General features: G+C 43.5%; 1 protein-coding gene across 1 annotated transcript in view; it reads right to left on the reverse strand.

Annotated features, from left to right (window-relative positions):
- The window catches only part of satb2 (SATB homeobox 2), a 46,926-nt gene that overhangs the window by 17,737 nt on the left and 13,620 nt on the right, over positions 1–15,569 (reverse strand). Inside the window, exons 3-11 of the mRNA XM_040148642.1 lie at positions 11,827–11,953; positions 9,844–9,967; positions 9,073–9,163; positions 7,017–7,025; positions 6,563–6,613; positions 5,008–5,600; positions 3,254–3,466; positions 2,949–3,035; positions 1,979–2,131 (exon numbers count right to left, since the gene is read on the reverse strand). Of these exons, the coding sequence (XP_040004576.1) occupies positions 1,979–2,131; positions 2,949–3,035; positions 3,254–3,466; positions 5,008–5,600; positions 6,563–6,613; positions 7,017–7,025; positions 9,073–9,163; positions 9,844–9,967; positions 11,827–11,953 (1,448 nt within the window). The remainder of the gene's footprint in view (positions 1–1,978; positions 2,132–2,948; positions 3,036–3,253; positions 3,467–5,007; positions 5,601–6,562; positions 6,614–7,016; positions 7,026–9,072; positions 9,164–9,843; positions 9,968–11,826; positions 11,954–15,569) is intronic.

A 15,569-nucleotide genomic window follows, 5' to 3' on the forward strand; every position in this document is an offset into this window, starting at 1 on the left:
CCCTCCGCCACCCCCAGACCCACCAACCTAGGGGAACCTCGCAACCGGCACGCACATACTGTATACACGATGCACACGTCTCCACATATTTTCTCACGCTTACACCTGGTAGCTCCGCCACATGCTACTCTCCTAGAACACTGCATCACAGGGTTATGTTTGAATTCCTTCAAACTACGTCCATAAATGAAGGGACCGAGCTCCTCCACTGCCTCCTGTGATTTGTTCTCTTTAGAAAGAGATTTAATATTTTAGGTTTTTTTTTTTCCACATTTTCTCTCTAATTTAGTCCTTGGTCTCTGCCCCGAGGAGGGAAACAAGCGTGCACATTCCCTCCTCAAGTTTAGGGAGAGAGAGTGAGGGAGAGTTTATATCCCAGTCCTGTTTCCTTTCACTTGGAGCTGCCAGAAATCCACAGCACAGAAGGTAAAAGTATAGATGCGTTCATGTAGGTGCTTTCAGATACTACTGAGCATTCGCGGTAATGATGCGATAGAAGCAGCAGCGAGTGAGCTGCAGACTTTTTTGGCCCCCGGGCTACACGGATGCTACTGCTCTGCCCTCTGATTGGTGGAGGTTATACCCGCAGCCCGAGAGGAGACCTGCAGGCACTACTCAGGGCTGTAAAAACACTCGCGAGCGAGTTTGAAAAAATAATAATTAAATGTAGGTTATTATTTATAGTCTGTATTCTGCTAAAAATATGCTGTTGAACATCAGTCAGAGAAAAAGGCAGTAAAAAGGAGAGCAGAGTCTTTATTGTTGAAACCTTTTAAGTGGTTTTAGTGTTTTAATAAGACTGCAATTTATTTTTATTGGACTACTATTAGTCCGGGGGGCCCAATAACCAATTCCTTTATAAGATGTTATTTTCTAGACTGATATAAAAAAATATATAAACAGCATGTGAAAAGGCAATTCACGTGCTCACAGTTTTCTTTGGTTCGTTTTTTTGTGGTTGTTGTTGAAGGACCTCTGACTTCATGTGTATCTCCCAGCCCCCCACCTCTGAAGCCAAACACACACACACACACCCTCGTACAAGCACCGTACGAGGGAATCTGCATGTTTGGAAATAGGTACAGCGCACGTCCTTATTATCCTCCTCCTTCACCTGGTGTTATTGCTGAGACATTGCTGAAGTTAATAATTACACCAGTCAGAGTCATACGTGTCTTTTTTACATCATATAATTAAATAGGAAATAAGTCCTTTTTCTTTAATGTTATTCTTCAAATGAATTCTTGTTTGTCTGGTAAATCCGTTTAAAAAAAATCAGTTTATTGGTCAGTCAATCAACTAATTCTCCCTGTGATGGGACCGTGAAAGGATATTACAGATCCGCAAAAATGAAAGTTTTGATGTGCTTAGATTGAAATGCCTGAAGTGCCTGCTCGAAAAGTCAACGGATAAATGGTGGGAACCTGGTGTAAAATATTTTTACAGTGAGAAAATTTACTGCGTGATTGATTTACGGTTATTCAGTTCCCGGTAGCGGTTAACAGCGGTTCACTGCGCATGCGTGCCTGCATGTGACATCAGAAAGTTCTGTTTTAATGGGACAGTATGTCTGGTGCTTCACTTAAATTCTAGGAGAAATTAATTAAAAAACAGAATTAGCTAAAAATTTAAATATACTACATCTAGGGGAAAAAAAGAGCCACGGAACTGTTCATCATGAGCCAAGTGGCAGGTGATCCAGTTGATGACCACGGCCTCTGCAGTGGTGGTGCACTGTTTTGGCTCTGGGCCCCGACTCCCCCAGGTTTTGTGATTTTTATGAGCTTTTCAAAGCTGTTTTGGTGTGGATATTTATGGAGCAGTAAATATCTTATTGTCTTGACTGGGTGTGGGGATAAAAAAAAAAAAAAATGCTCCTTCATTCCCGAGTTCCGGTTTCCCATTGGGCCAAAACGGAGCCAACGTAGATCCGAGACATGATATTTTCTGGGTTCTGTTTTCGCAGCGACTCCCTCACCTGGCTCTTGTTGGCGGCCACCTTTGCAAACAGAGCTTGGGACACCTTGGCTCTCTTCATCTCCTGCTGAATTTCGTCATAGATGCCTGACGTGATGTTGACCAGCGACTCTAGCTTCAGTGGGAGGTCGGGGGCCGGGCCGGACGGCTTGGGCTGGGAGAGAGGAGCAACGCATGATGTAATACACAGTAAGCACAAATTAAACGGACTCTGAATGGTTCGTGTTTCGAGAGGACCAGCTATCAGATAAGCTTGGAAAAAAGGAAATATCATGAAGTAGCTTAAGGATTCTGCTACAGTTCTGGAGGACGCGTATGTAGCGTATTCTAAAACCACTAAGAGATTTATCCACAAAAGCAAATCTTGTGTGTACATACAATTAAAGGTTATCAGCTGATGATCAGGCCAAGTCGCTCTGAGAACAGACATGCACTGTTCCCTGTATGAGCATCAGCTGCACATCTGCAGCGCACGTCTCCACATGAATTTTGTTTACAGATCAAAGTCATTAAGTCCTTCTCTTTTGTCATTCTTTGTTTTTTCTGTTTGAATGAACATGTATTGGCTCTCAGGAAGCTTGTATACACAGTGTTTGAAGTCGTCCACAAGACATGTACAGACCAGCTAGCTCACATTCCCTCAGTGTAAACGATGCTGAGATAATTTTACATAGACATAATAAGAATAGCGCACACATTCGCCCAGAACCATGAATGGGCATTTGCCCTGACATCAGAGAGAACTTCTTATCACTGACGTTGCTAAATTGTTATGTGCAGATGGAAAAAAAAATTCCAAATACTGTATAATGTCCTTTATGTTTACAATATGGTCCTATGATAGCTTTGAAGCTGTTTTTCCATTATAAATGGAATTTGTTTAAGATAAAAAGGTTCAGTCTTTAAGACAAAGTACATGACGTGCTACAGTCTACTTTGTGAGGGCAAGTTAAAGATTGTAGATAACTCACCGAGTTGGAGATCTTAGTCTTGTTCTTCCAGATGGAGGCCCAGGTATCAGGGGTTATCTGGTCATCCAAGCTCCTCTCCCACACTTTCTATGCACACACACACAAACAAGACACATGGCATGTTACAATCAAGTGTTTGAATCGCTGTGATTATGCAGTCATCATAAAAAATCCCACCGTTTTCGTACTTGCTGTAGCACTATTGCTCCCATAAAAGCAGCTATTCTGAAAACCCTCTCGTAGAAAGGTCTAATGCCGAGTGGGAAGGGACACTGCGGGCGCTGCTGACTACAGGGTGCGCTAACCTGTGAGAGGCGTGGAGCTCCGGGGTTGGAGGAGTTGGAGGCAGGAAGGCCGACCGAAGGGTTCATGGTGCGCTCTCTCTCCTCCTGGTAGATTCGGTCTCTCTCGCTCTCAGGCAGGTTGAGGAAGTTCTGCATTGCTTTCAGATTGACCAGCAGGGACTGTGAGGCTGTGCGAGGGTCCTCCTCCTTCCTCAGGATCTCTGACAGCAAGCCCTGAGCGACACAAACACACACGTTTGCACTAACGTCTTAACCTCTATGCCTAATATACAAACTAATATGCATTGAAGTGAATTATCCCAACGCGTGTTTTCATGTTTTCTTCTTAATGTGGGATGACTGAGCATTTGCTGTTGTGCGGCATTGGAAATGCCTCGGCAACTTTTTTCAGCTTTTATTGTGATTGTTAAAAAATGGGTTAAAAGTCTGATAAAACAGAACCATTTAGGGCAAAAACTTCCTTTCTTTAAACTTACATCGAGGGATTCTATTCCAGTAGTTGCTTATTTTCACTTTCTCCACAGTTTTCCCTTCATTTCCCGCCATTTGATCTGATTTCTGAGCTGTCGATTTTGAAATAGCACCTTTTTATATGTGTATTAAAATCCATTGAAAGGAGAAGCGGGGATTCCTCACATTTGAGAAGCGGGAACAATGAACTGTTTGGGATTTTTGCATGAAAAATGGCTCAGATGATTTTCAAAATAGTTGCCAATTAAGTGTTTCTCAATCGACTAATCGATCAGTCCATTAATTGTCACATTGAGCTGGTAAATGCTGTTGGGTAGTTTAATCTATAACAGTGCATCATGTTTTATAAGCACTACATATGTTATAAAAATTTTAACTGGTAAAGCACTAGTAACTAAAGCTATCAGATAATTGAAGTAAAAAGTACAATATTTCCCTCTGAACTGAGTAAAAGTATAAAGTGGCATGAAAAGGAAAATACTCAAGTAAAGTACTAGTACCTAAAAATTGTACCTAAATATAGTACTTGAGTTTCAGTGACTGAGCTACGTCCCACCACTGCTCAAAATCCCATATCGACCTCCTGCTCCTTTTAAAAGAAAGCATGTTATTGTGCTGCAAAGGTCAGTAAAAACTGAAAACGAGGAACCTTAGATAAACAGTATGAGCATGTGGGCTGGATGCTCCCACGTATGCACTTACACGCAGAGACACACATATGCAAAACTCACTAAAAGACACCTGGCCTCTATAGCAGTAGGTCTATGAGCCACCTCCCATTACATTGATCTAATGGGGCATATGGTAACCAGTTTAGCACAGCCTGAATGCATCAGGTGATTGTGCTGCTGCGAGGGCGGGGAAGGAGACTCAATGGCCCAGCAAGCTACCCTGCCAAGCTTCCGCTAATCCCACTGGGAAGTACCGCGAGGTGGGTGACCACCAAATTAGCCAAACCATCTGTGAAAATTTATAGTCTATCAGTGACGTCAGACGCTATTTATCTCTATCAAATCGGAATTTTTTTTTCAAAAAACTCTCACCTGATTCGTTGCAGGGAACGGGAACTATGATCATTAGCAGTGAGGGGATATTTTGATTCTTGCCTGACACAGTTTATTTTCAGAATTCCCATTCTCAGCTACTTCTTTATTCCATCTGAAAGTTTCCTATCCTATCCTTGAAGCATCAACTTGCTGCTCCTCTCCCTCTGATCATTTTACAGCTACACTTTCCCAACGGTCTCCTAACCTTCTTGACCAAAGTCTGTCCTGTTTTCCTACCTGTGTGCGGTTGAAAGCCACACGGGCGAACACGGCCTGGGAGACACTAGCTCTCTTCAGCTCGTCTCTGACCTGCTGGTAGATTTCAGAGGAGACCTCAGCGGCCGAGGGGTTGCTCCCGGGATGGTCGCCGCCAGCTTTGGATGAACCCCGAGGGATGGGCGGGTGGTTGAGGAACTGCTGGTTGAGGGCCTGGGGGTGCTGGTGGGCCAGCAGGCGGCTAACGGCTAGTTGCTGGTTGATGAGGTGGGCCATGGCGAGCTGTTGACGTACCAGCTGCGGGGACAGTTGAGGGGAGAGCAGCCCACCTGGCCCCAGCAGGGGCTGCAGGGCACCAGGCGGGGGCGGAGGGGGCGGAGGAGCCACCTGGCCCGTACGGAGAGGAGGGCTGTGGTGGAGGGGGCCGTGGGGCGAGGGCTGTTGCTGGGGAGGTGGAGGCTGCTGGGGTGGCTGGGAGGCGGCCTGCGGATCTCCAGATCCTGCTTTGAGGAGTGGACTGCCAGCTCCCAGGTGGCTGAGCTGGGTGAGGCCGGCCAAGTGAGGAGGTGGTCTCTGGCCCAGCACACAGAAGTCTGCCATGTTGTCTCTCTCTACTGGAGAGGAGAAGAGATGGTCAGTGTGGTGGAAGATGTATTCAGATCCTTCACTTAAGTAAAAGTAGATATAATTAAATGTAAAAATACTCCATCCCAAGTAGAACTGCTTCTAGTACACAAGTATTATCAGCAAAATGTACTTAAAGTATCAAAAGTAAAACACCTCATTTTACAACTAAATGGCCCCAGTGAGTGATATGTTATCATGTATTACATTCTTAGATGATTAACACTGATGCATCAGTGCTTCAGCAGCATTTTACTGTTTTAGCTGGTCGAGGTGGAGCTGGCTTTAACTACTCTGTCAACTACTCGGTGTTTTAGTCCGGTGCTTCCCAACCTAGGGGCCGGGTCCCTCCAAAGGGGCACAAGATAAATCTGGGGGGTTATGAGATGATTGATCAGGTAGAAGTTAAGAAAAAAAAAAAAGGATCTTGCTACACAGATCATTTTGGTTATTTTCTAATCTGTGCTGTTTTCTGTGAAGCATTGGAATAAATTCACCTCTTTGCACCACGACCAGTTATTCGTATGAAACCACCAGAGGGGAAAATGTCTCTTTGGTGGAGCCGCTAACAACTCATAGACATCTGAAATGTGACGGGGGGGCCCAGCTAGACAATGCTTTTTTTGGCTGGTAACCTTTATGGTTTAACCTTTAACAATCCATTAGGTTTTATAAACTTATCACACTGTGTGCTTTTTAATGTAAAATCCTAAAAGTAACTAAAGTTGTCAAATAAATGTAGTGGAGTAAAATACAACATTTTCCTCTGAAATGTAGTTGAGTAGAAGTGTAAAGTAGCAGAAAAGGAAATATTCAAGTAAGGTACAAGTACCTTGAATTCGTGCTTAAGTGCAGTGCTAGGGTAAATTGTTAAAGTACTTTCCACCACTGTGTAGTCAAACGAACATCTTTACATCAGCAGAGTGTCAGAAAGACTGATTAGATTTCTTACTTTTGATGTCAGCAGCATCTCGTCCAGACCACATCTTCTCCAGATAATCCACTGCTCAACGAAACAAATATGGAAAATCGGTCAGAGGGGAAGGTCCTGATGATGTTGTTGTTATGCAGACGTGACCAGAACAGCTGACAAGCTAACAAACAGAATTAACTTTGAAACTCGGCTTTTAAGGCCAACGTGGATGTGACGTCCTTGAAGCGCTCAGACAACATAAAGACTTAAACATGAACAACTTAACAAACATCACAACTGGGCAAACTCTGTCTTTTGAAGAAGAGCATATTGCATGATTCAAATCTCCAGACCGGCTACTAAATGGACCTTGACGTGAGATTGTTTTTTCACCTGCTGTTTCCAAGGTCAAAAATGTACCTTTTAAAATGTCTCAGACAGATTTATATGAAGCGGTCCAGCGGTCTCCCCCTATCCTTGCATCCTGAGTTACCAGCTTTGACTGACATGTGTAGCAGCCATTCAGACAGACGTGAGCCCTATGTGTTTGTGTGTGTGTGTGTTGACATCTGGAACGGAGCCGTGTGCAGGCCCTGCTGCCAGCTGAAGAGCAGAACTAATGCTGGAAATGCTGAGTGTAACCTAACGCTCCGCCCTCTGTCAGCAGCAGGCTCTGCCATCACCTCGCCCCCCCTCCACCCGCTCAGGCGGAGCCTTTCTGTGCAGGCTTAGCTTTTAATGCGAAGATTACAGCGACGCTTCCAAGGAGGTGACGGCGGGGTGGGACAGGCTGATGTGGTTGATGGGCTTATCTTGACACAATACGTTACAGATGACTTGGTTGACAAAGTCATAGGACTGTGTTGCTGAATATTCCATTGGAATAGAGTCGTCATAAAACCCCCCACTACAGTAGTTAGACGCTAGTCCATCTACAGCCGTGGCTCCCACCCTCTTAAACAAAGCCATGTTCACCTCTACCCTTCATCGCAGCTTTCGATTTATAGCTCAGCGCGGAGTTTCGCCAGTCGAATGCACCACAGCAGCTCTCGATGAGCGATGATCAGGCCGGCCCCGTGTTTGAATTGTCTTCCCCACAGTTAGATGTGTTTACATTCTATAGTTTACTTTATAACACAGAGTGACAGTGAGCTCCGAACCCAGTGACATGTCTCTTTACTTAATAGGAGACCACTGCCATGCTATCTCCAGATTTACGGTCATTCATTCACAGTGAGAGAGCGGTGACCACGCCCAGTAGACAGTTTACGGCGGAGGTGGCTTTGATGGATGTGTTTTACTGAAAAGCAGAGGACTACTGAGCCTTCTTCAACTACCTAATCTTGGTTTTTGCTCTCAACAATCTCCACCGCAACTCATGGGTCCCCACGTGCTATCTCAGTAGCCCCGAACCCTTAGTTCAGGCTTTTGAGGAGGGTGCGTGCTATCTATGGCATAGCCATGGACGGATTATAAAACAATGGGTCCCTCGGCACAGACATGAAAGGGCCCACATCCCTCTACATAACAGCGAGAGCCACAGTTTCAAAGAAACATCTTGGTGGTTGTTTTGCACCTTTTTGTAGTTGTTTCTTCTTTTGTGCCTCTGCGGTTGTTTTGGCTCTTTGTGTTTATCTGAGTCACTTCTCAAAAAGAATCGTTAACAGTCACTTCAAACAAGGGGGGGACCAGGGGCCGAGTAATCCATCCATGGGCGTAGCTACGGTGGTTGAATGTGTAAACTCGATCCTACGCATCAAAGTCTGTTACAGGTCTTGGGGAGTCCTACTGCATATGTGTAAAAAGTTCCTTGAAGTGTTTTGAGGGAGCTGCGTGAAGTTTGATCATTTGCCTTAAGTGATGAAAGTTAAAAAAAAATTAAAAAAAATGGTGAGTTCTGGGGTGAAAAAGAGTGAGTTTACCAGACCTGCGTAGCCCGCTCCTCGACGCTGCTCGATGCTAGAGGCCCCAGGCTACATTAGCTACTGCTAACATAACACACACGAATCTCTAACCGAACTGTCTGCAGTTGAGTTGCATTGTGGGTAATGTGGGCACCAGGTTTTGACAAGGAAGAGGAATGCATGGAGGACAAAAAAACGATATATCTCTGGTTCTGCTGCGTCAATTTTGGTCCTTTCTCTAACGGCCCATGGTGAGTCTGACTAGTGTTGCAGGAGTGCAGATGCTAAAATGGTGGACTACTTTTGTGACACACGACCGTAAATCTAGCTTAAGAGTTGTTAATCAATCAAAAAAAATCAATCAAAGCAAAATTGATTTTGATTTTCATGATTCAGATTATTTGAGTTGATTGACAAGAGTTAGAGAAGAAGAAAAGAATAGTAAAAGAAAAAAAAAAAAAAAAAAAAATAAAATAAAAAAAAAAAAAAAATTTTAATTTTTTTTTTTTTATATTATTTTTATTTTATTCAATCTCTCTCAGCCCCTGGTTGATAAGCACTGGTCAACTTATAGAGCATTTTGGGGTGGGGAGCATTGGGGGGAAGTTCACTGTCACCACTACTTACTTTACTTTTTTCCTTTACTTTTCTTTCTTTTCTTTCCCCAAACTTTGGCATTTTTGATAGTGGAACTATGGGTATAGGGGGAACTATTCACTATGGAGAGAGAAAGAGAAGGAGAAGAAGAGAGAGAGAAATATAAAATAAAAAACATAAATATGCAACAAACACACAACACACACAAACACAAACATACACACACACACACACACACACACACACACACACACAAACATACAATAGAAATAGACAAACATTAATCATGATTGGAAGCCACCCATGGAAACTCGAGCCAGTACAGTGCAGAGAGGAGAGCTCCTGCCACACACACACATATGCTTGCAATTGATACTGCGATCAACAACCCCACCAGAGCTCCAATTAAACACAGTAAACACACACACACACACACACACACACACACACATACATACATACAGAGAAATTTCACACACAAGTGATTATGAGACCAGGACAGGAAGGCTAAACATGCAGCTGGGGAGTTCAACACAATCAAGGAGTTGTGGAGTTTGATTCGAACGCAGCAATAATCAATACAGTGTATGTAGGATTGTTTCTAAATTTCACGAGGGCCAACTTTAGTCCTTAGCCAGGGCATGTGGTGGTCTAGTCATTGAAAGAGACAGTGATAGTGTAAAATCACATAAAGACAACCTGAAAGGGCAGATAGCAAAAGAATCATTGCGTTGATAAGTAGTTGTCGGATTAGGATCACCGATTTCTGTGTGCAGATGAGGCGGAGGTGCCGTGTGTTGTTGTGTAGCCGGTTGTTACCTGTGACAGGGGACACTCTTTGGCCAGAGTGCTTTGGTTCATTTCCTTCAGCAGCTCTTTGAGAGCGTTCCTGACAGTGGCGTGGTTCCACTGTTCACAGGGCAGGTCGTCCAGTTTTGAAAAACTACAACAAAGCCAAAACCACACACAAGGAGTCAGTCAAGGCTAGATTACCAACCGGGCAAAGCCGGCCACTGCCCCAAAGCCCCGGGTTTACTCCATAGCATTTGGGTGTGCAAATTTAGTTAATCATAGAATTATGATTAGAAATATGCACCACCACAGCAGAATATCAACTCCATTGTGAAGCTTTGTTCCATAAAGGGAGTCTGTGCCCAAATCTAGTTTATATTTTGTGTATTTTTTGTGCAGTTGAAGTTCTATCAAATTACTTCCATTGATTCTGTGTGCTAACTAATTGACACAGAGAAAACTTTTTTTTCTGTGGGGGGGGGGGGGTTAGTATTATTCCATCATACGAGAACTGTAAGGCTGCAATCAATAATTATTGTCATTATCGATATGTTTGATAGATATTTTCTTTAATTATCGACTGATTGTTTAGTCTGTAAAATTTCAGAAAATAGCGAAGAAAAGTGCTCATCACTATTCCATAAAGCCCAAGTTTCATGAATATTCATATGTCTTGTTTTGTCTGAAAGTCAAAAACCCGAAAATGTAAAGTTTACGGTCATAGAAGAAAGTATCACATTTTCACATCTGAGAAACCAGTGCAAGACCATTTCTAACATTTGTTTTGCTCACAAAATTCAAATCACCCAAACGATTGATCAGATATCAGTTTTGTTTAAAGTTAATTTTCTGTCAACACACAAATCAATGAATCACCTGACCATTTCAACTAAAGGCTGGAAACAGGGGAAACAGCAAAATTTGCCAAAACATTTTAGACTTCTGTTTTTACACAGATTAAAGGAGCAAGCTATTGCATGTTGATTAGTGAGCTCTGGATGTGCTGCTAAGTGAACTGTATCCCCTTCGGACGGAGCCAGGCTAGTTGTTTTGCCCTGTTTCCTGTCTTTATCCTAAGCCGAGCTGCCCCGTCCGGTGGCAGGAGCTTAATGTTTATCCTGAAGTGACGTGACTGCTGGTAACTCTGTCAGTCTGCCGTTTTGGTGCTGGACATGGAGCTAAGCTAACCCGCTGCCGTCTGCAGCCTCGTGTTTACTGACACGAGGGTGGTATCGGTCTTCTCATCTCACTCTCAGCAAGAAAGTGAAGTTTAGTTTTGTTTAGTTTCCAAAAATGTCAAACTATTCCTTTAACCCTAAATTAACCCCTAACACTGCTGAGCTTTCAAACATCCTGCATAGCCCCATCTTTCTGCAATCTTCCTCTTTTTATGCCATTTTAACCCCAAATAAATCATTTCGACAGACAGTGTGTCAAAGCTCCGCCATTGCCATGGACACACAAATCAACATGTAAACAGACCTGGCTGGTATTTGCCAAGACAATAACAATAATAACCCTCTCATCTGGAGTTTATCTGTTTTTATCTGTCCATCATGATCCTGCTTCACTTATTCTAGGGAACTAGGAGTTCCTGGCACGCGGACTCTCCCTGACGGAGACAGATAATAGATAAATCCCCACCGGGATGTTTAGCTGGAGCTTTCGTATTCCAATATTGCTGCTTTCAAATTTGATAGATATGGTAAATTCTTGACTTGCAATCAGCGGCAACGACATCAGCCGCCCAGTGGACCAAGTGTCTGATTCAATGCATCCACATACAGTGTGTGGATTAAAAGTCTTACTGTGCCCATAAAATATGGACAGGCAGTCTTTCCAATGTTGTTTTCGTATTCAAGTTAGGAGTATTGTTGAGTGGAAAGTCACTGGTTTCGGATGGAAACGTTTACACTTTCTCACTCTGAAATGCCACGCGCAGTTTCTCGTGGACATCTAACAACTGGACTTGAACTAGGTAAACTGCTCACTTTCAAAATTCAATCTGACCTTTGTAGTTGAATACGTAGTGTGACCATGTGGTAGACCTCCATCAACATGTCGGCAACTGTAGCTTCTGGGGCGTCGGTCAGAAAGTGGATGGGGAGAGGGTTCCACCTTCCCACCTTGATGATGCCTGCACAGAGACATGAAGCATTTCCGCAAATTTAGGTTTTTTATTCTCTTTAACATTTTGACATTATACAAAAATACAAACAGTACAAATGTAACGGAGTAAAGTAACGAAAAGAGGAAAAAAAGCACAATGGACAGCGACATAAACAAAAAAGGCAGTCAAAAAGACCAACCCTGGCAGCCCCAATATTCCTTTATATTCTGTTAACTAGTAACCTGCACCCTCCCTAAGATGTTGCACCTTTAATACGTGTCCAGATTTGGCTACTTGTACTTATTGTTCATGTTATTGTTACCTTCCAAGATGAGGTAGCTGAGTGGAAAATACTGGGCGGTTGCTTGGTTGGTTGAACAGCACGCAGCCGCTGGTAGCAACATGCTGTTGCCAGTGGCTGATAAGTGGTGTCATAGTCCACCTCCTCTGTTTAGTGATGGTCGTTCCAGTTTGACGTAGAAGGCTCCTTACACTCCTCTGTCAAACCCTCGGTCTTCTCTGGCAAACATGTGTACATTGCTGTCCTCAAACGAGAGCCCCTTGTCCTGCAGATGCAGGTGGACTGCTGAGTCCTGGCCTGAGAAGGTGGCTCTCCTGTGTTGTGCCATGCGCTTTCGAAATGGTTGTCGGGAAACAAAAAAAAGGGTAAACGTTTTGGCCGGGGAAGACCGATGTTGTGAAAGAGGAGTGAAAGGAGCCTTCTACGTCAAACTGGAACGACCATCACTAGACAGAGGAGGTGGACTATGACACCACTTATCAGCCGCTTACGATGCAGTGTTGAGATCCCTCCCCAGGCAGCTTAACGCCCATTCACAGCATGACTCGTGTGAACCTAATGACTCACACGATGGGTCAACGACTCACATTTGACCTCAATGACTCTCACGCTGTTGACGACCCTAAAGGGGTTTAAATACCCAGACTCACCCCCGAGCAGTTAGAACTGAAGAAGCCTTTGGGATGAGGGGTGAAACCACTTGAAGAACCTCAATCAACTGCATTTGCCTCGGTATAGCACTTAGAAATACCGTGACCTGGATGACTGAGAATCTTCACAGACAACATGCTGACTTGTTTGACATGGAGGTGGCTGGTTGTGCCCACCTGATCACCCTGAAGTCTCGCCCGCACTCTCAAAGGCAAAGTCATTTTGTCACCGTGTTACGTTATTTGGTAAGACAGGTCGAGGGCCATAATTCATTCAGAGCGGTTGCTAAGTAGCGGCTGGCGGCGAGATTAGTGGAACCATGATGGTGGTCGGAAAAACCGAGCGGGCCTCAGATGAAGCTGCTTGTGTAACATGTTTCCTGTGGAAATGACCTTGCTGCACGTCATCTTTTCTGTACCTCCTACGTTTCCGTAGCTCCCCCTTGTTGTTTTGCATTGCTGAGGGTAAGTTGTGTGGGAAAATGCTGCTGCGCTCTTTCATTGTTATCTTCGGAGACTGAACCATTCATGTTTGAACTTTTAATGCATATTGTTTACTGTTATCACTATTACGCTACCCAGCTGTTTTGACCGTTAATATAAGTTTTGCAGATGTTTTCATTTAGCTAAGTGCCATTTTGGATTACGGCAGGCCGGCTTGTGCCGTGTGACCAACGTAACGCCGCGGAGATTTTAGCATCAGTTCCTCAGCTTTAATTCTGTTATTTTTCATGTTTAGGAGCGGAGGTGCACAAAAAAGACCAGATGGCAATTAACGGGTTATACTGTCATCCCTCTCCGTGCCCTACTCACAACTGTCACACCTACGTAGCCAGCTGGGCCAGCGACTATCGCTTTACCTTAGCTATCGTAAGAGTGGTAAGATTTTCTGATTTAACTAGTAACTACTAGTAAGACTAGTGGAGCTAGATAAGTAGGGATGGCGGCTGGACTGAGCGGACCAGTGACATTCAGACGAAAGTGCCCATTGGAGCCAGTGGGATCCTTAGCAGATCCAATGTAGATATAAGGCTGCGTCAGCTTTGAAAATGTTTACTCTAAAATCTTAACAGCATCTTTCCTTTTCTTTACTGAAACAATGTCCCGGTTACTCAGAATATCCGCTGACCAAGCTCTCATTACTTTTCTCTGGGACTGTTGCACAACTGAATCATGCAACAAATGCTACCTTTGGATCGTCTTAAATTGTATTTCAGTTGTCAGCGGCACCGAAAATGATCCGAAATTGCACGCCGAAAAGAGCTCGTTGTGTCTGATTGTGTACGTGTGCTTATGAATTAGAAGGTGTTTGTATTTCTGCACTTCTGCATCGCCGTCATGAGTCAATCTCTCTCTCTCTCTTGATTTGAATCAGTTCTGGTGCAGTTTCTTTGAGGATGAGCACGCGAGCACGAGACAATACATACAAACCTGTATGTACACTCCACCTACTCGTTCACCCACCTCAACACACACACACACACACACACACACACACACAGATTCAAACATACAAAGACACACACTCACATAGGTTTTTCATGGGGACTGGCTGGAGCTGTGAAAACTAAACAAAGCTAATCACATTACTATCCTCCAAATGAGATCCAGACTGGTCCTAAGAAGTCTCTCTCTCTCTCTCTCACTCCAACATCCCCTCCCCCCCATATCTTCCTCTCTCCTTTTCCTCCTCCTTTCTTAAGAATTCTCTTCTCCCCCTTTGTTTTCCTTCTTTCACTGTGTTTATTGCTCAGCTATATCTTTGATTCCAGTCAGGCCGCGTCGGGCTGTGTTCTTAATTATCTGGTCATACGGGGAAACATCATTTAATCCAGTATGAACGGAGTGGACGGGGCCCCTCGGGGCAGGGAAGAACCCCAGAGGAACCTAAGAACACTATGGAGGCATTTAAGAACCCAAACAGAACCAGCAATAGCCGTATTATAGCAGTATTGGTCAGTTTCAGTTCATCTGAGCCACATGAAAAGGTTAGTTTTCTATCTATGTACAGGATGCACCATGTAATTTATGTGAGAAAAAATTGGAAATTTAAAATTCTTATTGAGAAAGAATCTTTTTTTTTTTTTTTTAAAGGAAAATGTGAGTTTAGTAAACAGGAAGCACCGTTTTTTTTTAAACTTATTGATCATATGTGCAGTCACCATTTCACGCGTGAAAAAAGTATATACAGTTGTGGTTTTGAGACAATGCACTTATGATAAATTCACATGATGTTGGCAAATGTGATTTTTTGTAAAACATGGATTTCACATGTGACATGATATTTTTTCTCAGTATGTGAAGTTATCACGTGAAATTGTTCGATGACATGCGTTTTTTTCTCGTGGTCACTCTGTTCCTGTGGTTTTCACATCTGAAATGGAATATTGCACATGAAGTAACGTGAATTTCATGTGCAAAAGATTTTTGTTTGTGTGTGTTTTTTTTGTTTTTTTTTGTAAGGGAAGATTTAATGAAAAACATGTTAAAGAGATAGAATAAAACCCTCTGATTATTTTATGACAGAAGGAAAGCACTGAGCCCATCCTCCTCTCCTCCTTGCTATTTCTTTTCTGTCTCTTGTTTCTCACACACACAAACAAACAGACACACACGTACACACACACGTACACACACACACACACACACACACACACACACACCCACACACACACTAATTGTGTCTACTGGC

This window comes from Xiphias gladius, chromosome 16 (genome assembly GCF_016859285.1).
Source record: "Xiphias gladius isolate SHS-SW01 ecotype Sanya breed wild chromosome 16, ASM1685928v1, whole genome shotgun sequence".
NCBI classification, from domain to species: domain Eukaryota; kingdom Metazoa; phylum Chordata; class Actinopteri; order Istiophoriformes; family Xiphiidae; genus Xiphias; species Xiphias gladius.